The 27,253-nt window shown below is 38.0% G+C and overlaps 1 protein-coding gene across 8 annotated transcripts in view; it reads left to right on the forward strand.

The window, feature by feature from the left end:
• Positions 1–27,253, forward strand: part of LOC145985162 (ral GTPase-activating protein subunit alpha-1) — a 201,986-nt gene that overhangs the window by 37,999 nt on the left and 136,734 nt on the right. For all 8 annotated transcript variants that reach the window (XM_083118842.1, XM_083118847.1, XM_083118845.1 and 5 more), the window contains exon 2: positions 23,159–23,269. In XM_083118842.1, coding sequence (XP_082974968.1) covers positions 23,159–23,269 — 111 coding nt within the window. The remainder of the gene's footprint in view (positions 1–23,158; positions 23,270–27,253) is intronic.

Here is a 27,253-nt window from a genome sequence, read left to right on the forward strand (position 1 = left end):
ACCTCATCTTTTTACAGTGCAATTACACTGTTTGCTCTTCAAAAGTTACGTAGATAAAACCTTACCCCATGGGTATAACTTGCAACCTAAGTTATAGAGTTCAAGACTATTTTGCTAAATAACGGTTAAATTTGCGAAATCATAAAAATCACTCATTACTTTGCTTCTCAGGTTCTCAGGAGTTTGACAAAAGTACTTTTAATTTGTAAATTTTAGTAATCCTGAAAATTTTGGGGGGCAACTGCCCCCTTTGTGCTGCCATGTTACGCCTGTGCTTTCTCCTGAATATGTGACTACCTGTGGAGTGTTCCCACGAAATCCGTGTTAGAGCCTTTGTGCATGCTTCCTGCATTTTATCAGCTTGCTTCGTAACTTCCTTTATTATGGTCGGTTTCCTGCGATATGAATTGCAGCTCGTGCCACTTTCACCTTTGGTAAGCACTGCAAGAATTACACCACCCCGCAGCTGATGAATATACATTTTTGGATGTCCATTACTAATTACTTTTCTGTAATTAGTACACGTGTTCTTTACTTTTGCTAGAGGGTTGCAGATTTAACAAAGAAAGAAAAAGCTTTGTACAGTTGTTCATCATTCTAAGAAAATATGCTTACGGTTCATTGGTAAAGTTGCTCGGTGTATGTTAAATAATTTAAAATTTTAAAGTTCTAGATTATAATTTTTATACTGATTATTATGCGTAATAGATAATAGTTGTATTCATTTATTAACCATATTGTCGTTGATAATACTTAGTGACGTCGCGATTAATGCAACAGAGGTAGAAAAACTATGTACAATAACAAAGAGAAAGGAGGCAATGTTTAGTATAAAATTAATTTTATTTTGTATTATTAAAATTAATAGTATCATTGTTGGGAAGACGCGATATGTTGTATATATTTAAAATAGTTTTGGTACGAAAACGTTCCGTTAAGCCCACTTTATGCACAGTTAGGCGGATCGAGACTGGATCTAAGTGGAATCCGAATCACTATGCAATGTGCCTTCACCGGGAACCGATCCCGGGACACCTTCATTACTCTTATTGCACAAATATTGTTAGTAGTTTAAATCGTTTAATGGTATCTTGATTTTATTGTTTATTTATTGATTTGCTTTATTTTACTTCGCTTTTTGTGCCACTTTTGGCCAATTTGCGAAGATGGGGATGAGTGATGACATAATGAAATTGATGAATGGACACTCACAAACATCCGTGCTCAGGCCAGGATTCGAACCCTGGACCCTTGGCGTCGTAGCGCGGTGTGCTAACCACTCCGCCAGGGGACCGGAGATGGTATCTTGAAAGAGAGAGGGGGAGAGCATCCAACTAAGACACACACTACTTTGTGTATATTTTCGATATTGTCCTTTAGTAAAGTGTATTTGAAATGAAAACTAATTACTAACCTTTGTTGTTATAGCAAGAAAGTTTCTCCCCCGGAAATTTTTGGTGGGGGGATTTTTTAGGATAAGATGATCGATCGGTGGGGGAAAATATCCCCCCCGGATTTCGCACCATGGCTGAACAGGATATGAAGCTAAGAGTCCTTGATTCGAATCTTGGGTGTGCCATTGTCTGATCACATACGTATTTCATGAAATCATAATTCACTTTCATCATATTAACCTAAGAAGTAGAAAGGACACGTAATAAAGGCATGAAAGTACACAGGGTGAGGCTCTACACACTGGAAATAACCAAATAGAAGTAGTGCCAGATAGGATTTCCATTGACCTCGATAACCTACAAAAAACATGAAGGTCCTGCTATGTTTTATCATGGACATAATGGAACAGCTGGGAGATACCATCCTTCTGCATCTTCCTTCCACTTCGAACAGTCGTTCGGATTCATAAATGCGCAAAGATTTGGATGGTTAGGATATATTTCACGTATGGATGGAAATACAGTCCTTTCACTGTCGATTCGTCCGTGACGCGGCGGCAAACACGCCGGGCGGTGGGAGGGCGATAGCCGTCATTTAGACCCACAGCTTTACGCTGACTTGGCACTGGACGCGTCATGCTTCAGTATCCAGATAGCTGGTGTCCAGTTTGCACGTGTTTGTGAAGTGTAGTGTTTTAGATTGTTTTGTTTTAGTTTACGTATTGCTGGTGCTTTTCTGCTGTCTAATAATGACACGTAAAATTTATAACAACGTATTTTTATGTACGACTCCTTCGTCATTACGAATTCTTATAGGGAAGTCAAAAGGCGTTTGGCAGCAGGATGAAACTGCGTGTGCTTATTGGGGAGAAACTAGACGACGTTGGAGCACGATTGGAACATAATCCTCAAAAATCCTTCCGACGCCTTGCACAAACAACAGACATTTGCATGACGTCTGCATGTGAGTTACCGAGCTTTTAAACCTGAAGCCATACATTAGAAGAATTGAAAGAAAATATCAGGAGAGTAATTGAAGCAATTTCGGAAGAGAAACTGATAGGTGTTAGTGAAAATTAGCTTTAAAAATGTCGTAAATATGTGGAAGCAGAGGGACATCATTTCCAACACCTCTTGTACCAAGGTACGTGCTCATTTTAATTTCAACTGTCCGTGTAATTGTACGAGCTTATTTCATCACATAGCTATCGCTTCCATTTACGCGGATGTACGTAGCATCCAATTTGTTGGCAGACGCGCTCTCACTGCCCTGTGTAATAGTCGCAGCTACGCGGAAGACTCGACCGTGAAAGTCACTGTAGAATAAAACACAGAGCATAACAAATTGAATCCAATATTTGGAAGACTAAAGTGGTTGGGGGTAGCAAGATTAAGTAACAGCGAATCTTGAAAGAAATGAAGGAAGGATTTGGAGAGAGAAAGCAGGTTGGCACAATATCGTTGAGTATGCCGACACCTTTGTTGATCCATACTAACAAAGTGAAGCTTCCTTAATTGCTGAGATATCCAAGGGTTCCACGATATTTCTTAATGTACGTTGCTTTTCTGCCTCTCCTTAACTGATCACAACGATGAGAATAAGTAAAGATTACATGAAATTTATGAAAGAACACTGACATGCCCAAACCAGGACTTGAACCTGGAACTTTCGATGGCGAGATCGTGTGGTGTCGACAGTTAAACCACGTGATATCAGTTGTTGCGTTGAGCTATGTGGTAGGTCTGCCTGTCCGCAATATTTTTTCCTGCAGTTCCAGTAGCTTGAGATATCGAAAGTTGACATGAAACTGCGTACGTACACTAGTAGCACTCGAAAATGACAGCCCTCCCCCAGGGACGTCACTACAGGCTCTAGTCTACAGTAGCATAGTCTTCTTAGCTTGCAAAAGGAATTTTCAAAGAAAGAAAACAGGGAACGGGAGAAAATCAAAGAGAATGAGAGAAAAACAACCGGCCAGGAAAGAAAGAATGAGAAAGAAAGGTGTGTAATGTGATTGATACAGAGTCTGAAGAAGACCTTGCTAGAAGGTTAAAACGTTACGTTAGTTTATGTTTTTAATAAAATAAATTACTGCCTTGGTCAGCATATTTAGTTTTTCATAATCATGGAAACAAGGCTTAATGGTGTTATAATTTATTATGTATTCATCCAAACTATTTTGGGGTATTAAGTTGAACGATTTTAGGGGCGGTCTTGAGTGATGGGCACCTCTGTTTAGGGAGGAGGGGCAGATCAAGTATAGTGTTCAGTAAAGCTAAGAAAAGTTATTGTCGGTAGAAACGCTGTCGTAATTAAATATTTTGTGGGGTTTACGATATGGTTACGCATTATGAGGGCGCGAAATGATTTAGGTGAGGCGCATGATATGATTGGGGAGATGCGCCATTGGCCTTGGGCGGGGTGGGGATGGGCACCCCTGGTCCACCCGAACAAGATCATCTGTTAACTCCCCAGTACTTTATTATTCGAGTGGTGTAATTATATTATTAGTGGAGTGATTATGCTCCTTTGTGTGGTCAGCGTTCACCCAAGAGCGGCATTGCACGCCAGTTAGTGAGTGCAAAGCAAGTGCACGACTCGATTCTCACGACATCATCAGGGGTCGCGTGCACCTACCTTTCTGTTGCCGTGGGAGCGGGTAACGTTACGTGTGGCCGGAGACCCGTAAGGGACCCGCTTTGCTTCGCTGGAGTCTCGAGGAAGTCGCGCCAACTCTTCTTGAACTTTTTTTACGGCATTGTTAACGTTTGGTGGTTTATTGTTTTCCGAGCCGTCATGGTCGGATGCTCAAGTGGTTCTGCAATTATTCTACGTTTGACTGCATGCGTCGAAGTGTATTTTCTACACTCCGTCATGCCTCTCGTTACCTTTTCAGCCTTGTGAATCCCCAATTTACACTGTATATCGAAATTTGTAATTCTACTTTGCTCTAAAGTGCCTTGTACATTTCTGGTACCTTTTTCAATACGAGAAACAGTTTCCGAGATGTTGACCAAATTAGTTGACCAAAACCTTCATTGATTTAATGAGTGACTTTCCCGTAAGCATATAAATGCCAACCTCTCTTCCTCGTAGTACACTCTGGGCTGCATTCTTTCAGACCAACGAGCGTCTGGCTTCAGTCAGAATAATCATCTGTGAGGCTTGTGTTGCCATGTACTATCTGTCCAGAAAGCAAATGTTCGGTGGATGTGGCCAAATCTCTGGAACTAACGTCTGTGTGAGAAATTATTTGCAACATGTAACAATGCCACTTTGAATTTACAATACATGAGATTTGTCACATTAGATCAGACTGGAGAGAATAAGTTACCACAGAAGTCTAGTTCTGAGTTGCAGATCTCAAGTCTATTCCAGGTTGTAAAAATAAACTAGTGAGAAACATCAGGTATGTTAACTAAGTTTGCAAGATTGCTGACGACTCTTAAGACAAAATTTCAATTTGTTCAAAATTTCAATTTGTTTTGATCGAGTGATGAAGTGAGAAAGTGGTAAAGAGCCTGCCCAGTTGTCTGAAGGTCGCAGATTCAAATCTCTTGTAGAATCGACTTTATTTATTTAGTAGAATTGTTGCTTTTGGACATTTATAAGAGTAAGAATATGAAAACTCTTCTTCTGATAAATTAATTACTTCTCGATATCACTTGGGATGTGTTTTTCCACATAACTTCTCCAATACTCAATTACTTCTTACATGAGGCAATAAGGTGAACAGAGAAATATTCGTGACCCAACTGTGAGGTAGAATAGAGATTGATTATTTTTTTAAAAAAAAGTCATGAAAACCCTACATCTCGTTTACAAATTCCTGGGCACTCCGCTGCAAATCAACCAAAGATGACGTCATATTGCTGAGAGAACATTCGCGTTGACTGTGTGAATTGTGGTTTCAGGCAGAGAATGCGATGCTTGCCAATCGTTGAACTGCGCATGCTCAGCTCGCAGGCTTCTCTAAGTAAGACTATTGAATCATACACGACATGGGCAATCCTGTGTGTGACCTCCTTTTCATTATTTAGAGTTAACATAATGTTTCGTAGTTTCGAAAAACACCAGTTTAATTGTAATATTCTGTTTCAAATATTTTCCATGAATATCAGATACAATAGTGCAATATGGTTTGAAGACATGAGTACGAGCATATAAGCAATAAATCATAAGGACGGTGTGGTCCAGTCATTACGATACCTGCCCACCACACCGGTTTGATTCTTCCCGTACAGCACTTTTTTTTTAAAAAAAAAAAACTATAGAATGCGAATTAATGTAAGTCTGTGAAATATTTATTGCGTATTTGATGACATGTTTTTAATTTTTAATACAAATTGCAAATTGATTTGAAACTGATCAATACAAAACTACTTTAATAAATTTGAAACCATAAAATGAGACGAATAAAATAAATGTAATAACAAAAACAATAAACAGTGTATAATTTAAAACTAGTGTTTGCATGGAATTGATGGAACTATATTTTATGCTTAGTGCATCATTGGTTTACTGTGCTATTAAATCTTGCCTCTAAATCCAAACACAGACGCAAGTGTTAATGCTGGATTTGTTAGTAACCCAGTGTCAAGCTGTCATTTCAAAAAGTGACGTTTCTTTCAGTTTGCCATTTATATTCCTTCAGTTTCTATTAAAATAATAAATGATTTATATTAATTCATACTTTGAAAGATTGTGTAATTTCAGGCGTTGTATTCATGCAGTGAGCGAAGAAGATATCGACTTTGTATCACTGCACTCATCATTCCCTATCCACATACAAACGTTTCTTAAAAATTGAAAGACTATCATCCCCCCCCTCCCCCCCCCCGCCCGACAACCACATCCCTTGCTTACAAAATTACTCGTCTCTCCATTGCAAGGAGGTTTCGATTGTGAATCCACGTGATTGAACCAATGTGTGACGTCATATAGTCATATATCGTTTCGTGGATGCTACACGTTGAGGCAGAGATCACACTTCCACGACCCTTTTGGTAACGTCCTATTGCAGAGCAATCAAGGAACTAAGTTCCCTATGTGTGAATTGTATCCCGGGCAAAACAGGCTTTTCTGTGCATGATCCCTACTTCCCTACACTTCCCTTAAATACCTAAACTTTCATTTATTGTCGATTAACATATAAAGTCGTATAATACAGGGTGGCTACTCACCGGGAATTCCTTGAATTCCGGGAATTATGCGTGAATTATTGGCTCCGGTAATTGTGCGTGAATTCTGCTTGAATTTTTCTCTGTAGACGTGAAAAATTGCAACTTTTAATAATCCAAATCCCATTGAATTTATACATATTTATTAATGCCCTGAGGCAAGTTTTTCACAGTTTAGCTTTTATTTTTATGGAGGAAGGAAAAGGAAATAAAGCTGCGTGGAAAATATAAAATAGAATTCTCTCAATCCGTTTGCTATGTTGGTGTCTTTTGCAGAACAATCTATCTGACAGATGGAAGAATAATGTAAGATATCTTGAAGTTGATTAGGTTTATTTGAATTACTTATAGAATTAACATTTTTTTTGTAGATTGCTATATCCCGTAACATTTATGGCTTGTGTTTGTAGATGTATTTGTGGTCTGAGTATGCAAAATGGCAAAAGTAAATTTCTCACCTTAAATTATATATACTCGTATATACTGTTCAATTGAATTGAATTAGAATTATTGAACACATTGGAATAGCACAGACCCTTTGTGTTGTTAATATATGTGTGTGTGTGTGTGTGTGTCGGGGGGTGAGAGTAGTAATATGTAAGGTTGAAATAGAGAAAACATCTGTTTGTAGCCTTGAATTTTTGGAAAGTTCACCTTGAAAACCGGGAATTATACTTGAATTTTATGGTGGTTCTACAGTGGCCATCCGTTTTTTTTTTATATATATATATTTTTTATATACAGAAGCCTAAGTGGGCAAATGAAATGCTTTGTGAACGTGACGTTGTGGTCAAGTCGTTATGATAACTTCCCAACATGCCAATGGTTCTGGGTTCGCCTCTCGTCAAAGGCAGATTTTTTTTTTTACAGTGCAGTGCCAACTAGTAGATACCTAGGATGGAATTAATTACACATATCGGCACGACTGTTATTTTTTAATAAAAATGTAATGGGTTTGAGAGTAACTACTCGATATTAAACTTCTTACAAAATGTGGAAATGCATGTGAACGATACTTATAGTTTTTGCTTTGCAAATCACGCAAGATCAAGAAGCAGTGGAACGTTAATGTGGAAATTCTTAGCAGCCACGTCAAAAATTCCAGCTTTTTTGTAAGAAAAAATATATATATATATATATATATTGGTTGAGAACATATTAGGTTATATGAGTCGACAGAATTAGTCCAGATCTTAACACTATAATTGTGCTGTAAAATCTGTAGCGGTATATAAGAATCCGACTGAGAGACGACATGACATGGGTTCGAGTTCGCCTGGGTTCAATGGCTGGGTTCTCGGCTTGTGTATACGGCCGGTGGCAACCCACCATCGTGAGGAAATTGGGGAGCTAGTACAATCAACGGCAAAGATAATTGTAGGCTAATTGTTCACCACTATTTTCATTACTTTTAAATTCTACATCCTGTGTTGTTTTAAGCAACGAAACTATGTTGATTCGAAGGAGGCATTGTTCTCTGCTTATTGACGTCATTATTTCAATTCATTGTCATCACATTGTGTAAACAGACCGAATGAAAATGGTGGACAATTCGCCTACTGTTTCTTTCGCCGTTGGGTGTACGAGTGAGTAGCGTAACCCGGTCTCTGAAATCTTCTACAACGGCTGGGGGTTCGACGTGCTGACCCCATATCATCCCAATAGCGGTTGAAGTTCTCCACACCTCTATGTAGGATTGTGGGAGGCAAACAGGTACGGAGATCCTTATGGAATGCATTATTGAAACGTAACTTCCAGAAAAGAGAATATGTTAGTTTCAAAAAACTTGAAGTGGTAATGGTGTGTTGAGTCACACATTTGACTTTAATATTTTTCATATTTGAAGTTTTGCTTTCAACGCCACCATCAACCGTGCATTTTCTTTCTGGACAGATAGTACATGTGTATTTGTGATTGCCCTCTCATGATGACTTTCCATCCTCATCCTCGCGATTAGTCAAATCGGCCGAAAAGTGAAGTACAACAAATTAAAAAATGTAACCGTGCATTGTAAAGGGTGTCTCAAAAATATGGGACATTTTGAATTTGAAAATAGAAGAAGATGATGAACTTTGAAGCAAGAGGGTATTTTTTTTGTGGGGGCTACCTAAAGACAAAGGTGTATGAACATCGACCGGCAACAATTGCAGAACTAAAGACACGAATCTGTGAGGAAATCAACCAGAGTCCTGTGGACATGTTACATCGTGCAATGCACGATGTTCCCCGACGACTTCAGCAATGTGTAGGCACAAACGGTAGCCATCTTCCAGACGTCATCTTCAAAACATGAAGGCCACCTTGTGAATGAATAACAATTGCATACCCTGTACTATTGATCTCCATGAATACACTTGCTTCGAAGTTCATCATCTTCGTTTATTTTCCATTTCAAAATGTCCCATATTTTTGAGACACCCATTATTTCAGTGTGCACTGACGGCACACCAGTAATCAGGCACGTAGCCAGGGGTTGGGCTGAGGGGGCTGAACCCCTCCGAAATCGTACAAATATATTATTTAAATAGTGTACAGTGGTAACTAATTTTACTTCCTTATCAGGATTAACCATCTTTTATAATAATTTGTAATATAGTGAGAAATTCATCTTCAGGGCTTCTAGCCCCCTCCTTTTCACCTTTAGATGGCGGCTGCTGATAAGGGATGAGCCCCTTCCGAAATAAAATCCTTGCTATGGGCCTACCAGTCGAATGGAAGGTTTGATTGATTGAATTAATAGTTCGGGTGCGTTGGCGCTTAGGGCATTTTGCACCCTTCTATGTGTAAGGGAAAATATCCCCTTACCTAAAATTCTTTCTTAAAGTTAAACCAAGGGGTGTAAAAAACCCCTTGGGAGAAATTAAGAATGCAAGATTGTAAAGGGACCTGCACAAAACAAACACAACACATTACAAAGTAAGAATATACTTAAAGCTTCCTCACAGACCAGCTCTTCTCAAAAATCTAAACATATTTGATAAAACACTGTTGTCATCGGCCAACAGGGATGACAAACAGCTGGGAAGAATAAAAGTCTGTCGGAGGAAAGCGTGATCGGCACATCCAAGAAGAATGTACCGAATACATAAAATGACGTTACAAACACGACACATTGGAGGGTCCAGTCCTTCCAGCAAGTGACCACGGATTAGATGGCTGTGTCCAATACGCAGTCGAGTGAGAAGAACTTCTCGACAAGAGAGACGGGACGAGGAACGCCATACATATATGGTGGGCTTAATAGCCTGAAGCTTGTTCCCCTTCACCGCATCCCACTTTTCCTGCCAAGTGACAAGAAGGCAACAACGAAAAACATTTTGCAAGTTCCTATCTGGCAGAAGGTGAACGCGGACGTCACTTTACTTCAATATTAAAGCAAGGTTTTCCTAACATTGGATGCACCCATTGTTTGATATACACTATATAGTGGGAAGTTTTGCTGGCAAAAAAACATTCCTCCAGCCCGAAGGAGTGTAGTGGACTCAGTTACAGCAGTAAAAATTGAAAGTCATGTGTCAGGAAGCAGGCACTCTTAATGAAACTCTGGTCCTTCACACAAACATTCGCTGGTTGCCGAAAGGAAGGTACTCTAGAGATTTTATGAACTGAAGAATGAAGAACTTAAGAATGAATTATTACTAATGTTTGCCCCATAGAAACCTGATGCTGTTGCCCGTATTAACTGCGAAACACGTTGTTCAAAACTTGCATACCTAGTTGATATTTTTGGATATTTGTTGATATTTTTGAACATTTGTATGGTCTTTTATTCTTGTATGCAAGGGAAGGAAGAAAATATCCTTATATCAAGTGACAAGCTGGATGCATTAATAAAAAGATTCAAAACATGGAAGTCAAAAGTTGAAAATAGTGATCTTGAAATCAGGGTTTTTAAAGGTCCAGGAATTTTAAATAAATTCAATTCCGGTCCAGGAGAGAAAATCAGCAAGCGTAAATGGGTTCTTGACCGTAAAGAACCTTTTTATCAGTAAAGTATTTCAATTCGGTCCAGGAACCTTTTTCCGATCAATTTAGATACGGTCCAGGAACCTTTTTTTATGAATGAATTTAAATACGGTCCAGGAACCTTTTTCCTGAATGAATTTAAATACGGTCCAGGGACCTTTTTCCCGAACCAATTTAAATTCGGTCCAGGAACCTTTATTCCAGGATCAATTTAAATACGGTCCAGGAACCTTTATTCAGAATCAGTTTAAATAGGGTCCAAGGTCCGAATTGAAATGAAAGAAGCAACTTGGATCCAATACGGACCTGACGATAAACAATTATCCACTTGCGACCATGGAAGACTAATCCAAGTGCTGCCTGTCTCGAGAATCTTAGGTACAAGGTAGAAATGGTCAAAACGCAAACGCTGCAGTCACGTTACCCGTCTCCATGTAGTCCCACCCTATCGCGCGCGTTCCTTCCCATGGTTGTAGCAACACTTTCTGTCCCTGTTGTGATATCTGCAGCCTCACGTTACCTCATCGACGGCTCCTATTGCCTGCGGTTCCTGGATCGGATGCCGGAGCAACATGTGACGGGTTTGTTTGAACTCGATATGACGGCACACCATTGCGTTATGTATACAATGTATACAGTAACTCTTCGACAAGGAAGTATTTGAACGTGGCCCACGAGAGAATGACAGCGTTATGATTTATTTCCTGCGATACGGATTCTACAACCGCAGTGTGACATTCTAGTGTAAACGTACTCGCGGACATTTTTAGAAGGCGACTTTCAATCGGTCAATCCTGGCCTACGAATTGTAAATAAATTCAATCCCCGACTGGAAGAGAAAATCGGCAAACGTAAATGAGTTCTAGACAGTGTATAACCTTTTCATATTTAAATCATTTCAGTTCGATCCAGGAACCTTTTTTCCGGATCAATTTAAATACGGTCCAGGAACATTTTTCCGGATGAATTTAAATTCGGTCCAGGAACCCTTTTTTTACAATGAATTTCAATTCGGTCCAGGAGCCTTTTTTTTCCGGAAGAATTTAAATTGGGTCCAGGAACATTTTTTCAAGCATCAATTTAAATACGTTTCAGGAACAATTAAAATACAGTCCAGGAACCTTTTTTAAATGAAACAATACGCAACTTGAAACGAATTTAAATTGTGCGAGAATAAGATTCCGGTCCTGCAACGGGACCCATTAGAATTTATGGGTTCCTGACCTTTAACAACCCTGCTTGAAATGTTTCCTCTCTCAGCTGATACTAACTGATCCGAATATTGATTCTAGTATGATTTTATAACATTTTTCGGTTTTGGAGGATAAAATGCAACAATACTTTCCCTCCCTCATTGTGAACGAATATGATCGATCCGCAATCCCTTTGTCGTTACTGCAGAATAAATGAAACACTACCATTACAAGAAGCAGTAGAGTTGGTTGAAGTTCAGGCTGATCGAACTTTGAAACTCAAATTTCGGGAAAAAACAGTACTTCAATTTTGAAATTTAGCAAAGGAGAGTTCTCATTCTTATCAAGACATACCCTATCTACGCTGCTGCAGTTTTCTGTACTCTACTTTGTTACGTTCCTAGTAACTTTCCTCACCCTTTACTCCTATAGCCGCGAGCATTGAAGCTCTAAGGGTCTACACTGAAACCTATCTTCAGGGTAGGTGCAGAACAAATCCAACCAACGTCGTGAAGTTTTAATGAAATGTTTATTTACTGCTTAAATACTTACAGCCAGTGGTTAGGTAATTCATAACTGGAACTTGGAGATCAATTGTTAATAGATAATTTCAAACTTACTGGAAAGGTCAAACTAGGGTGGCCCAAACCTAGGTTTTACAGAAGAGCGGCATACACCTATTCACTTCTTCCTAGACTTGGAGTTATCACCCGAGATTGCCAATTTAGGTTTTACAGAAGAGCGGCTTGCACCTATTCACTTCTTCCTAAATTGGAACTTATATCCCATTCGGCTAACCTAGGTTTTACAGAAGAGCGGTATACACCTATTCACTTCTTCCTAGATTAGACCGTTCCTATTTGGCCAGTCTAGGTTTTACAGAAGAGCGGCTTGCACCTATTCACTTCTTCCTAGACTGACACCAGAACAGACCTCCTTACGGACCAAACTCCTTCGTATTTATACCCAAAATTCCAGCCTCGAACACCTGTCTTTAGGTAATTTCTTATTACAATACTCTAAATTACAACAGAAAGATATTTGAAAAATACATAGTTTGGCAATTAATAATTTACAAAGAAAGTTTACATATTCATTTGAGTTAACAATTATTTCTTTAACGTTGATAAAATATTACATTTTGGAAATATACAAATTTAAATGTTCCGCCATTATTTAATTACAATTAGGTTAGTTCATCAAACATGGATAATCTTTGATTGGAAAATCTATATTTACATCATAATAAATGCCCGTTGTCTTAAGCGAGCTGTCTTCATTAGATAGTTACAGAAAGGTGAATACATTAGTTCAACAACGCCTTGATTGGCGCGTTCATATTTGCGTCACAACATGTAGTATCACGGACATTAACAATGACTTGAGGTAACACTATATCAAATTTTCTTTTAACACGGAATCTCAAAGTTACAAAATAAGTAAGGTCGTAACAACTTTCGTGGACAGGGATTCTCCGAATTCACCAACATAAAAATAATAAATGAGAACGACTTCTTTCTGTGGACCAAGAATTACGGGTGTTTGTGATTCCTTCCCGTATTGAACAATAATTGTGCAAAAATAAACAATCCTATACTTCCTCATTGAATTACAATGTTAATAAATAACATTACTAAAATATGTAAGGCACATTTGGTCTGATTTGATTCAGTTGAATGTTGCATTTCTGCCACTTTTGGCTAATAGCGACGATGGGGATGAATGATGATGATAAGAGGTAGGAACATCACAAATATACATGGACGACACAGCCCAAAACCCACAGAGGATTATACCGGCTGTGATTCCAGGCGCCAGAGCCTCGTTGGCCTGCAACATTGCAGTTACCGGGGTGTACTACGTGGAAGTGAAGTTAACTTTTGGGTCACCCCATGAAATGCACATGCTTGTTTTGCATACGTCCGTTCTCATTGTAATAAATTACTACTTCAGTTTGTATTACACTTTTACAGTTCTCTAAAGCTAGTAAATAACACCATTAAAATATTTCATACGTATGCCTGTTTTGTATATGTTCGCGGCACAGCCTTTGATTTAAAAACGCGCAGGATATAGAGTTAAAGCTAAAACAGTACGCAATTGTCTGTAAATTTATTTGAAAATGCCTGGAAATATCAGAATTTCTGTAGACAAAATGAGTTCGGTCGCTGATTATACACAGTGAACATAATGTTAATTGTTTTTTTTATATAAATGTTTATAAATGTATATTTGGTTGTAGCTTTGCTGCTATGCACCAGTTACATTTGTTTTACATTTTATAATTTTAAAATTTCATTATTTTACAATTTCATAATTTTACAATTTCCTAATTTTATAATATAATATTTTCTCTCACAATATAGTTGTTAAGTACGTACATATATTATTTTCTTCGTTGGGTTCCTCAAAAGTGTTGACAAGGCGTATGGGACATTATATCCTGCTTCTTTTAGGTCTCCAAAGAAATAATCACGCCTAGTTGCATTAAGATGACATTCAAATATAATATGATCAGGTGTTTCTTCAGTAGCACCACACTGACAGATTGGGGATTGAACAATCTTCCTAGTGTACAGGTTTTTAGGGGCTAGGGTGTAATTTAGCCGACATCTAAGAAGACTTGTTAAAGAGTTTCTTGAAAGGTTAATGTCTTGATACCAAGGTTCTTTAGGTATAATTGGTTGAATTGAATAATATTTTTTCCCATTAGTCTTTCCTGTAATTGTCCATTGTTTCTGCCAACTTTTCAGTGTTAATTGTTACATGCAGAGGAAATTCAAATGACAGTGTGCCGTATCGTTGCTAAGCAGCGAGTCCTTTAAAACAATTGGAGATCGATATGTATGCAACAGGATTTTTGTAGTTTGAATCACGCAAATAGATTCCAAAACAAAGTTATTGTATTTTTATACTACATAATAATATGATGTAGATACTAAGAAACTGGCATGTGTTAATGTTATTTATCTAATTTTGCTGCGAATAAGAGTCGTTAAGGGAGGAAAACTGTAGCATTATCGGGATATCGACAAGGGTGCGAATTAACTGGGAGAGGGGGTACCCCCTCCCCCAAGTAGACCCAAGCATCCGTCGCAATACAAGCAAGTTTTTAATTTCTGCCAACGATAATTGTATTCTCATTCCCTGACTATTCTAGACTGACAGCATGTTTCCAGATCATCAACAAATACTTAAAATCTTTGGAGAGCCTCGGTGGTCCAGTCGGTCGGCACATGACTGCTATGCGGGAGATTTTGATTCAGTTCCCGAGGGGTGGGGAAATTTTCAAGCATTGTCCCTACATGGAGCCGCTATGGGGTTCACCCAGCCTCTAATAAATTGGTACCTGGAGGCAATACGGGCGAGTAAAGGTGGCCGGAGCGTGGTGCTGATGACATCACCTCCAAAAAAAAATGGCCGAAATTCTGAACATGGGGGGGGGGGCTACTTCCACACCCTATATGTGTTAGCGCCGTCCTATAATGTGCAGTGAGAACCCTAACTCCTACCCTATTAAAATATATTAAGTATCTGTTATTGCTACCGAAAAGACTAATATAATTATAAATTTTGTGCAAGAGTCATAGGCTGAGATAATCTACATCTTGTTGCACGGTTTCCCGCTTCGTCCTTCCTACAGTAAATCCTTTCACGAGAATATCCAAATGGCCTCGTCGATGGCGCAGTGGTAACGTCGTCGCCTTGTAATCAAGGTGTCCCGGGTTCGATACCCGGTGGAGGCACATAGTGGTTCGGATCCCACTCTAAATTGTAGGTCCAGTCCCGATTATGCCTTGCTGTGCATAAAGTGGACTTAAAACAACAATCCAAGAAGATCCAATAAATGTTGATTTCATATTAATTCCATAAAAAAAAAAGCAGATGTTTTTGCAATACGCGAAAACACCTAATACACGTGGAAAGAAATTCAGTAGAGCCAACTGTTGAACAGTAAAGTGTGTAGAGATGGAAGATTCGTTTCATCGTTTCATATAATGTTAATGTTCTCCCAGTTGATGTTAACCGTATACAGTCATGGACACTTCTGGGTTGCAGCGATTCCATTGAAAGTCAACGGGATCATTACAGCCCAGAAGTGTCCATGACTGTAAGCTCATCTCCCTCAAAGGAAACGAATTGGATTTCCTTCTAAATATATGTTTATCCTCCTGCAGTGTACCTAACACACCACTGCACAATTGTTTTTAATTACTAGGGTCCGGAATTTTATGTAATTACATATTTCTTTCTTTGTATGCAGCCAAGCAAGAATACGAAGTTTGCGAATTACAATTTTAGTAACGATATACTTAAATTTCAAGTTCATATTTTTACATATTTTTGATATATTACACATCTTTCTTTTGGAGTACATATTTGTACATAATGAGTCATTTGTCATAGCTCTTTTCTTTGAGCAATGCAGATGTATGTGATTTCTTCCAAAATTTGCTAATATTTATCGGATTCTGGCCTTGGTTTCACCTAATCTTGTCTCAACCATTGCAAATCACACCACAAAAATTAAGTTTCGCGTGTACTTTGTTGGTCACTACTGCTATATTTCTCAAATAATCCCGTGGATTCTTGGAATAGTGACTGAAGGTCAGCAGTTGAGGCAGTGGCCCTAACAGTTTCCGAGAAATCTACTCGAATCTAAAAAGTAATAGCACACGAATAGAGAAAATTTTAATATGGTTACGTTTTGTTTTACATGTTTCAATGACTTTTTTCTACGCATGTATGTACATATTTCTGATGTTTAGCCTGCATAATAAACCCACGCCTTATTGTTTCTCGATTGTTTTGTGTTCTATTTCCGTAGAGCATCGAGGCCAGACTGTTTCCCTCGTTCGGAAATCGTGTTTCTATTTTTATGGACGTTTCACAGTCCATGGTTTCCTTCGATCGAGTGGTGTTTGCTGAAATATATTACGTCATTGATTCTCTTAATTCGTTAACTTTTGTACTGCTTCTCGTATGAATGCTGTCGAGCGCAAAGAGTTTTACTTATATTTGAGCGTTCGTAGCAAGTATATAATGTTGATGCTTTACGTTTGTATTATTCAATGCGGAAATATACAGGGTGTCCACCAAGTCTGGATCCAATGAAAAAAACTGATGAACACATTTCCTTACTGCTAAACGTGCTTCGCATGCCCACAACCGGTCTCAAAACCAACGCCTGAAGTGGTTTGATTGATTTGGTTTATTTTACTTCGATTTTCTGCCACTTTTGGCTAATCGTGAAGACGAGGATGAGTGATGAAAGAACGATCACAAAGAACACCCATGCCGGGATTCGAACCCGGACCCCTTGGTGCCTGACGTGAAAATGTTAGCTGGGGGATGTTTGGTCAAACCTTCGGGTTAGCTGAGGGTGGATATGGTTTAACATTGTGATAAGATACAAATGGTGGAATGCTTTGCAAAAACTGTTGCTATCTGTGGGGGGATAGCATCCCCCCCCTCATTTTGAGCACTGTTCAAAACGCTTCCTTGAACGTTTCAAGACGTTTCTCTTCCAAATGTCATAATTCAATATGTCAGAGCAATCGTTATACGTAGTGGTCATTCTTTCCCGGAGATGATCCAGATCGTGGATTTTCACGGCGTACACCTCCGATTTCAATAATTCCCCATGTGTCCAACTCCATGGGTTGAGGTCAGGTGACCGCGGTGCCCATTCCACAGGGCCTCTTCGCTCTGCCGTCTTTCCCCCTTGCCGTAGCTCACCCGTAATCGGAAAACAGTACGTCCATTGGTTCCAGACTTATGGGCACTCTGTGCAGTGTAATATTAGACAGGAACGGACAGAAAGACAACGTAAAATGAGAACGAAATAAAAATATACAGTAATGGTTCGTTGAAGGTTGGAACCATGCTATTGTCAGTATCGACTTTCCTTTCTAATGTTCTGAAAAGTTTGCATGTGTAAAATATGCAGGAAGTCAATTTGGATGTTGCTGAAGACCTATTGATGAAAAAGTTGAACTTGGCCGAAAGGGAAATATCGACTTCCGGGGAGGGGGGAGGGGAGGACGACTAGACTCGGCGCCCAGGATCGTTGTGGCCACGTGAAGATATAATACGCACCCGATACGTGCTCTTAGCGATGTATGACTTCATGTAAAATACAGCTGGGGTTTATAAAAAAAATTGAATTCCCAGGAGAGCGTGCATAATTGGTAAATTTTATACCTATTCTTCGTCCACCGTAAGAATGAAGTCAATTCAAAGAAAACCACGTGACTTGTAAGAGGTAGTTGCGTGCGAAAGGGTTGGTCCTTAACTCATCTCGTCCGTATATATATTTATCGTATGTTTACAATTAATCAACTTTTATGCTATGGCTTAATCGTACACAACTTTCCTACGCAACTGATGTTATCGAGATTAACGAATAGAAGTTTTCGCAATTCTCGTGCATTTATTTGCTTACACTGACTTCGTTTTTACAGTGTACAGAGCAATACATAACTATAAATCAAGGTTTTGTGGGAAATGTCAATGTATGTGTTTGTGTAGGGGTTGTTCCCCAATGCAGTTAATTTCATAAATTGTAAGTCACCGAGACGGTGGCATGAGATAATTTAGTTATCGAGTCACGATTTCGCCCGCGAGGGTTTGGAGTCCCCGCCAGTGCATGGATGCTCCAATCAGGGTTGTTAAAGGCGCAGGAATTGTAAATAAATTCAATTCCGGTCCGGGAGAGAAATCCAGGAAGCGTAAATGTTTTATGGGCCGTAAAGAACCTTTTCTAAAGTATTTCAATTCGGTCCCGAAAACTTTTTTTGTTCCAGGATAAATTTAAATACGGTATTGAAATGAAACAATACGCAACTTGAACCGAATTTAAATTTTGTGATAAAAAAAAAAGGTTCTGTTACGGAACCCAATAGAACCCATTAGGATTTGTGTATTCCTGGACCTTTAACAACCTTGACTCCAACATGCATGTTTTAAAATCTCTTTAATCATTTAGGCCTCCCTGATGGCGTAACGTCCTCGCTTTGTAATCAAGTGGCACCGGGTTCGATACCAGGCGAAGGCACCAGTACTTCGAATCCTACTTTAAACTGTAGGCCCAGTCTCGATTAGCCTGTTTATGCATAGACTTAAACAAACACACTATAGATGTGTTATACCTGTTGTTTAACGTGCAAAAAAAATGTCAAAAAGACTTTTTTTATTCTATTATTTCGAGGTGCGGTCGAGAATTTCCTTTCGGGAACGAGACTGGAGTTGAGACGTCGAGGGTTGAACGAGAGTGCAGTTAGTTATCGAGACAAGACGAACAACGAAAGTGGAGCTTTGACATATAGAACAAGACAGGCATGTAGAACTCAAGATGGATAATTCTCATTCATGAGACAAGACTTGTGCAAAGCCTCGTCTCATTTCGACGTCATACTCAGGTACATATTTCGAACATGTTGATGGGGTTTGGACCCTTTAAATACGTCACTGAATGACGTAAATCGCAACGTACACTTTGTTTACCCATGGTTGAGAATCACTGCATATATGGAGACGGGAGAGAGAAGCTTCAAGATTCAGTCAACATTGGTGCGGGCAATATTCACATGGTTTCTTTTCCCCAGAACAATTCCGTGTGTGGATCTATGTTTCACTCCCACGATCACGTGACGTGTATTGTTTTGTGGGAAAAAGAAGAGACACCTCTCGAGTTAACAAGCTCAACCAGCAACGAAGGCCCAAGTGGAATCTTTCAGAATCTAACGGTCGGTGTTCTTTGTACAAGTTCTTGCCCGCAGTGGACGAAGCTAAATCCTATAACTGGAAAAAAGAAATCAATGCGCTTCTTTCCTCAGAACAAACATGAGCGAAAATTCTGCACGCGAAGTATAGTTTGAAGAGATTGATAGATTTATGATTAAAGAGGGCGGGAGATTAAAATAAAGAGCACAAACTTGTTACTTTTTGCGTGCGAAGTTTTCTTCTTTTTTTCACCAAAAAAATGTGCATTTGACTGGAAAGTAGAATTGTATCTGATTATATTTCAACGTAACGAGTAGAAACAGAATCTCTCCCTGGCTCCAACAGGAAATGGCCTCTCCAATAGAACTTGAAGTTGTCATCATCATCACTGACGATTATGGGTATCAGTGTTTTTTTTGGGTGGGAGATGCATTCGTCTCACCTGTAAGTCACATCAATGGCATCGTTGGGAAATTCGTTCGGGTAGGGTACAAGGGTGGACGAAATGTTTTAATTTGGGGTCTTCTTCTGTGGTTATATCTCTGTCCTCTTTACCTCGATTTTTCTTTATCTCTGTTTTTTAATTTGTCCTTTCTCTTTTTGATTTCTCTCCTCTTCTCTTTCTTTCTTATTCATTTTCTCTTTTTCTCTGTTTAATTCCCCTATCACATTCTCATCAATTTTACGCCCTTTCCTTCTTTCTGGCTCTATTCCTCCCATTTCTTTCCATTTGTCTCTGTTTTCTTCCTATATTTCTTTCTCGTTCCTTAGCTCTTTTTTCTGTATGCAGTTCTTCTGTTTCACTATCTTTCTCTTCCTCACTTATTTTTGTTTCTGGTCACTCTTTATCACCATTCTTTCTCTCCTTCTCGCCGACCTCCGTGGCGGAGTGGTTAGCCCAGCACGCTACGACGCCAGAGGTCCCGGGTTCGAATCCACGCTTGGGCATGGGTGTTCTTTGTGAGTGTCCCTTCATCAATTTCATCAGTCATCCTCATTCGCGAATAGCCATAAATGGCAGAAAAGCGAAGTCTCGTAAACCAAATCAAGAAATCAATCAACTATCTCAATCTCTCTCTCCAAATTGGGCGTATGTATGATTTTCCCTACTACAAATGATTTTGCTTAGTTCTCTTCTTGCTTCTTCTCTCGTGCCTTTGTGACAGTTCTGCACAATTTGTCAACGCATGTACACGGGAACAATGTAAGCATCTGATTAAATTGCTCACGCTCCCTACGCTCGCTCACTGTTGAAAGTGCGACTAGTGCCACAGGTTTATTCTTGTTTTGTTCAAGCTGTACCGCCAATGTACAGGTTAGTTGTTAACTACTTTGTGAAATTACAGAATTACGTCTGCTAGAATGGAAATCATAACAAATGAATAATATTATGTTTTCATCCTAGTATTTTAAAAATCCAAATATCCAATTATGCGGAGGTGTAACAACAAATTGGAAATTTAATAAGGAACATTGCTCATGTTAATTAATGATTATGCTATCATGTATTGACGATCGAAATTTTTTATCTAAAAATTTTGGGCGGGCATGATGCGGCAGACGTTTTTCTGAACATGGCTTGGCCCACTCTTGAGCTCAAGTCAGACACCTGTTTAAAATATTGAAACAATCGAATTGGGCACCGTTTGAGAACCTTCAACTGTGAAAAATATGGCCTTTTCTCTCGCAAAGCAACGTAGGAGGAATGTTGTTGCTTACCCGCCACGTTGCTGAGGAGCCAACGCTCGGTGAAGGAACTCATTTGGCGGCGATGCCCAAGGCCGTGCCGAAACACGAGAGGTGGGCGGAACATTGCATGTGTGGCGTAGGAGTGCAATCAAAAGGCGGATTTCCAACAAAGCATAGACTACGCTCAGTGTAGTGACCGAAAATATTCCAATGATAGAGGAAGATGCAGCAAATATAGCAATTTATCTTTTCCAGTTTTCTGTATCGGTCAACTTATATCGCCCTTCTACCTCGCTGTGTGGAAAACAAAATAATTTGAATAAACGCCTTCAGTGGCGGCGATCAGGGGGACAGTTGCCAACACTTTTTTTTTTTTTTTTTTACCACTTTTCGCCTCTTCACTATGGCTTCTTTATGCTAAGCCTCGTCTACCAAGATAAACTCTCCTTGCCCCTCTCACCCCCCTACCCGCAAGTGTTTGCACCCAATTGCCGCCACTGAATACATTTATTTCCTTTTTTAGTTTAATTTTAACATTTATCCCTCCATACTGTCACCTATTTATCTACCTTGTATTCTTGTATTGCTATAATGTATCTAATTCTAAGGAGTAATTTGGAGCTTCCTCCCCTCTGCAAAAAAAGAAAAATGCAACAAGTTGTTATCTGGAAGGGCGATTCCTCCTTACACAACTTGAAATACCACCCTGGTTACATTAATTCAAGTTACTGGTAGGAGTTGAGAGGTAGTGATGGTGCCAGGAAGACAATGGGCTCTGTCCTGCCCCCCCCCTTTAACACAATAAATACAGAATAATAAGAACTTCTGCTGGTCTCTGTTGTGGTTATAAAGCCAGGGGACATAAATTCGAAATATGGCTAAATTATACGTAGATGTTTCTTCATTCCCTTATCTAGGAATGGGCGTTTGTGGGTAATATTCCTAAAAGGTGATATTTTTTTAAAAAATAATAGTTAATTTGAATCAACTGCAATGATAAAATTTTGAAAAAGGAAATTGGATTCAAATACTAATTAATTACTCAATTATCATAATAAAAATGAACTGACAAACTTTATTTTCCTTTAGTTGTTTTATTCATTTTGTTCAATAATTGCTAAGCCAGAACAAAATTGGCCTTGTCACTCCTTTGTCACCATTCTCCTAATGTTTGAAATTCATATGCCTGGAGGCACATAGTGGTTCGGATCCCACTTTAAACTGTAGGTCCAGTCCAAATTAGCCTTACTGTGCATATAGTGGACATAAAACACCAACTCAATCAATCAATCATATGCCGATGTTTAATCACTTGGAACTTGTTTATGACCTCATGTAGAGCAAGTGAATTTTTTTAAAAACAATTTTAAAATTTATAGATTCTTACTTTAAAAACGTTATGTTGATGTAAAATAACCCCAAATCGAATTTGGTTATTTATAAAAATGTTGGGTGCAGGGCTATCACATGGGAATTGGGACATGTGAAGGCAAGCACAGACCCAACAATTTTGGTAACCCGTAACCGAAACTAAAATATGACTGTGTAATCTTACATTTCATGCTTCCTTCAGAAACTAAATAGGAATATTCCTAGTTATATGCAGGTTTCAATAGTTTCCCAATATTCTACAAAATATCCATGCCTCCTTTCTGAATTTCCAACCCCTTTCTCCCTTTCATTTTACTGTAAAGTGGCAAGAAATGGACTCCATGTTTGAGAAATTCACCAAAGTTTATTTGTGTTGTTATTATTCACTCTTACTGCATTTGATATTACTTTCTCTTCATGTCTGTACTTCAATATTGTTTCCATATTTATCTCTGGCAGTAGCACTTTCTCATAGCTTTATAGAGTATGTAAGAAATGGAACCGGCAATTTGACAATATAATTTTAAGATTGTTAGAAGGTGAGACCACAAAGTTCTATTATAATTATAAATCAATTTTTTGTATTGTTTATGCATATTTCTTCTTGTTAATCTAATATTTTGTGGATATTTTTTCCAGACAATGTGGACATCGATGAGGCAAAGAGTTTCTTTGAAGCTAATTACAGCTATGTGTATTTTATCCTGTACGACAGCTTTGTCACAGCTGAAGCCAATCTTAGACAAAGAGGTTAGTAGATGCCTTTCTTTTTGGGTGGGGGGGGGAGGGAGATGGGGTTACATCTTTGGTTAACTTGTTTTGACAACTGTAATTCATTCATCTGCATGAACATAGTGAAATATACATAATTTATTGTTAAATGTTTATATTAATATAATTATTTGTGCATTTATTTTAATGAATTTTTATAGTGTTACTTGTAATGTATGTAATGTAATTCATGTAAATGAACAAAAAAGAAAGAAAGAAAATGGTTGCTTGATGTAACTGCCTAGTAACCCACCAACTACCACTCAGTATAAAGTGAGCTGAAAATTTCATTTCTAGAATTATCTTCAAATAGATTGCACCAAGATTGAATGTAAAATGCAGGAAAATGTAAAATCGAGGAACTTGAAATCTGGGTTCCACTGCAATTATTATTTGTAGGTTTTAATTAATCTATAAATTTTGGAGGAGGGAAATGATTCCCTTTGCCCCCGCCAGGTTACACCTATGCTTACCTTCACAGATAGTGAACAGAAATTTTGAATATTATACCTCAAAACATATTGTACTTCAGACTTTGTGTTAAATACATAAGCATTTTTAATAAGATTAACTTTTAATGCAAATGATTTTTTTATCACCCTGTCTCTGAACCGCCCATCCCAATTTTTCCATCAAACATTAGTACCCACTTTGAGCTACCTGTATATAAAATTTGGGGGAAATTGAAGAGGGAGCATTGCACGAAATTTGCTCTTGAAGTTAGTCATTTATTTTTCTAAAAAAATACATGAAACTATACCTAAAATACATGATTATTGATACACTGATCTGAAACCTTATTTAAATGAAAGCTTACACTATCCTGAGCAAAACAAATGAAACTTGAAGTTTCTACGGCAAACCTGAGAGAAGATACTATAATTTATAACCTAATGCGTGTCATTCAAAGTGGAGCCGCATGTGGCGTACACAGAGATTTTTAAAAACTTGTAATTCCTGAACCCCTTGACCAATCTCAAAAAAGTTGTCATTTTTGTAATGAGCATTAAAAGTTCTATAAGTATACCGAATTTCATCAAAATCGGAGATGGTGGGTGACATTTTCACAAAATTCTGGATGATTTGACATGGAATGACCCATAATAGTCAAATTGTCCATCACCATGGTAATTTATTCTTTTTTCCACAAGTTATTGTTGAAGAATTAAATTGAAACAAAAAAGCACAAATAGCAGAGAACATCCTTTGCTCCAACACAAGTACAACTCCATTCCATAAACCCACATAGAATGAAGACGAAACAGGAACAAAAAGAGCGAGAGACAATTTGCCTGCTGTTATCTTGGTGGCTGATTGTATATCTTAAGATATTTTACACAAGTGGCTATAACTTTGCTGTTCCCAGGAACTGAAGGAGTCTGTTATCAGTTATACTCTGTACAATCCACCTTGGTTTCCTACCAGAGGATGTACTACAAGTAAAATAAACTCTTTGCAGCATTAAATTGACTTTGAATTAAGATCAAGAAGTATCTAACTAAAGTAGCCTCAAACTTAGAATGCTCTCAAAGCCAAACACAGAGGTTGCTTGGTATCCATCCAGACAATTTTGCTTGGCTATGTACAGGGCCCTGGGCTCAAAAAAGGAGCACCTCACATTTCTCATGTACAACATTTACTCAGGTTTTTTACGATAACTTTCTTGAATATTTTTACCCATTTAATCTTGTATTGAATAATGAGGACTTTTTTTCTTATATTTTCTCTTTACCCTGTACCTGCAATTATAATCTGTTAAAAAAGCACTCACATTTCTCTCCAATCCTACAAAGCAATAACTCAAAGATCAAAGTGCATGTGGATTTGAAAAAAAAATATTAACATGATAGAAGAAAAATGGCTTTTGTTAAGTAAACGCCCGTGGCCAAAGTTATGATGGTGCAGCTCACATCTCCTGGATTTATACTGGAATTAAAAAGAGAATTGCATCAATAGAGAAAACCACAAGATACGTTTACATGCATAATTTAAATCTAGCTTTGAATGATGCATGTGAAATTACTGAAGTAAGACAGTTTTACCCAGGAGTAAAATTATGCCAGATTTTATTCAGTCAAGCTGGAAAACTATGGCAACTGTTGGTTTCAGATGCACTTAAGAAACTTTACCCAACCCGATGGTCTTCTCAATTTCAATCAATCGGATTATTATTTTGTGCTTATGTTGGTGTTATGAAGTCACTTTCAAGAATAATATTGAAATCTAAAAATAATCAATATGACAAACTTTATCATAAAAGAGTATAGTAGAAAATTTTGAAATTATTATTCAGATAGTGCTGCAAACAAAAATAGTTGAAACAGTATATTTGGTATCTCAAGCTCAGCAATCACAAAATGTTGACTCGAAAAAACTTCGAACCTCCTTAAAGATGCTTCAATTTCATAATACTAGTACAGACAAGATTTTCAGAAAGCATCGTTGCCTACAAAATTTCTAGCTTACACATAGGGCTGAGACTTACTTTAGAACAGCATTACTTAATGCTTGTTTGGACATAGTTATTACGTAACTTAGAAACACATTTGAGGGCATGGTTGATATTAGTAGTTTTTCATAGTTCTTGTTCTTCTAAACTTTCTACAGCTTCACAAGTAAACATGTGACTTGCATATTCCTCCCTTCCCCAGACCACTAAACAAGGCTAACAGGCACAAATGAGAATCAATACGTACTTCAAACTGTGTGTATCACACATTCATGTTTTTTTTTTTACGTGCTTACTTTGCCTGTAATTATCATTGTTTCTTAATTTACCCAATATTGTGCGGTATTGCGATGGTATACATTATTTTGGGACAAGCATATGCCATTTTTCGGTTACCAAATTGAGACTCATACCAGTGTACAGTCTGAATGCTGCATGCTATGATGAAAATTCAAGAAATTTAGTTTGAAACTCGCATATTTCCACAACTTTCCCCTCTTTCCATGTTTGCACTAATATTGGAGTTGCCTATGGGACTGGAGCTAACCTAAATGTAACATAACTCCTGATCCCATTGGTGTCCCATTTTTAAATGTTCAAACTGTTATTGAGTAATACTGTATGACATATATAATTTTTTGAAAAATTAAAAGACCCGTTTTTGTGAAAATGGTTACCAAAATTTTCTTTCCACCACCTTCAATTGTTTTTTGTTTTTTTAACCCTGACATAGGCATGCAATATCTTGTCTGAAAGAGCCCTTCAAGACCTTTGAAATGCCATCTGAATCACTTCTATAGGTGTCCTGATTGCCGAAATATTACAATATAAAATTAACAAGATGTTGAGAAAATGGTCAAAATTACACATTTTGCACCCCTCTAAAACACAAAAGATATGGATCTATAACTTTGCATATTTTCCTATGTCAGGTGGCCCTTCCAATATGCCAAATTTCAAATGAATCAAACAATGTAAGGTTGAGGATCTTGTTGATTTGACATGGAATGACCAATGTTGCTTCCTTTCAGTCATTAACTACTGCACATGTATCCAAGATTTGGTTGCTCCCTGATTTGCAGGTGCTATAGTGTAGGTCAGTGTTTGGAAGTAACTAGTTACAAGTAACAGTTACATTTTTGAGAAAATGTAACTCAACCGAAAGCTATAAGATATAGTTATACCAGTAGAAATCCATAATAAAATAAATATTGCCCCTATCTTCAAGTTAAGTGGAATAATAATAACAAAAACAGATGAAAAAATTAATCATATTAAAAGAGAACTGGCTTCAGTTAAGTAAGCAAGGGTAATATATACCAATTTATTCAGGTCGAAGCTGGATTGCTTTTGCTAACTCGTTACTTTTAAAAGTGAGTAACTGTAACTGAGTTACTTTTTTACGATAGAAGTAACATTTTAACAGTTACTTTTACAGTTACTTTGCGACACTTAAATTGCTATGTAAGTGTCATAAATTATTGGCAATTTAGGATACAAAGTGAGCTGGAATT

Source organism: Lepisma saccharinum, chromosome 3, assembly GCF_977018435.1.
Source record: "Lepisma saccharinum chromosome 3, izLepSacc3.1, whole genome shotgun sequence".
Classification (NCBI taxonomy): Eukaryota; Metazoa; Arthropoda; class Insecta; order Zygentoma; family Lepismatidae; genus Lepisma; species Lepisma saccharinum.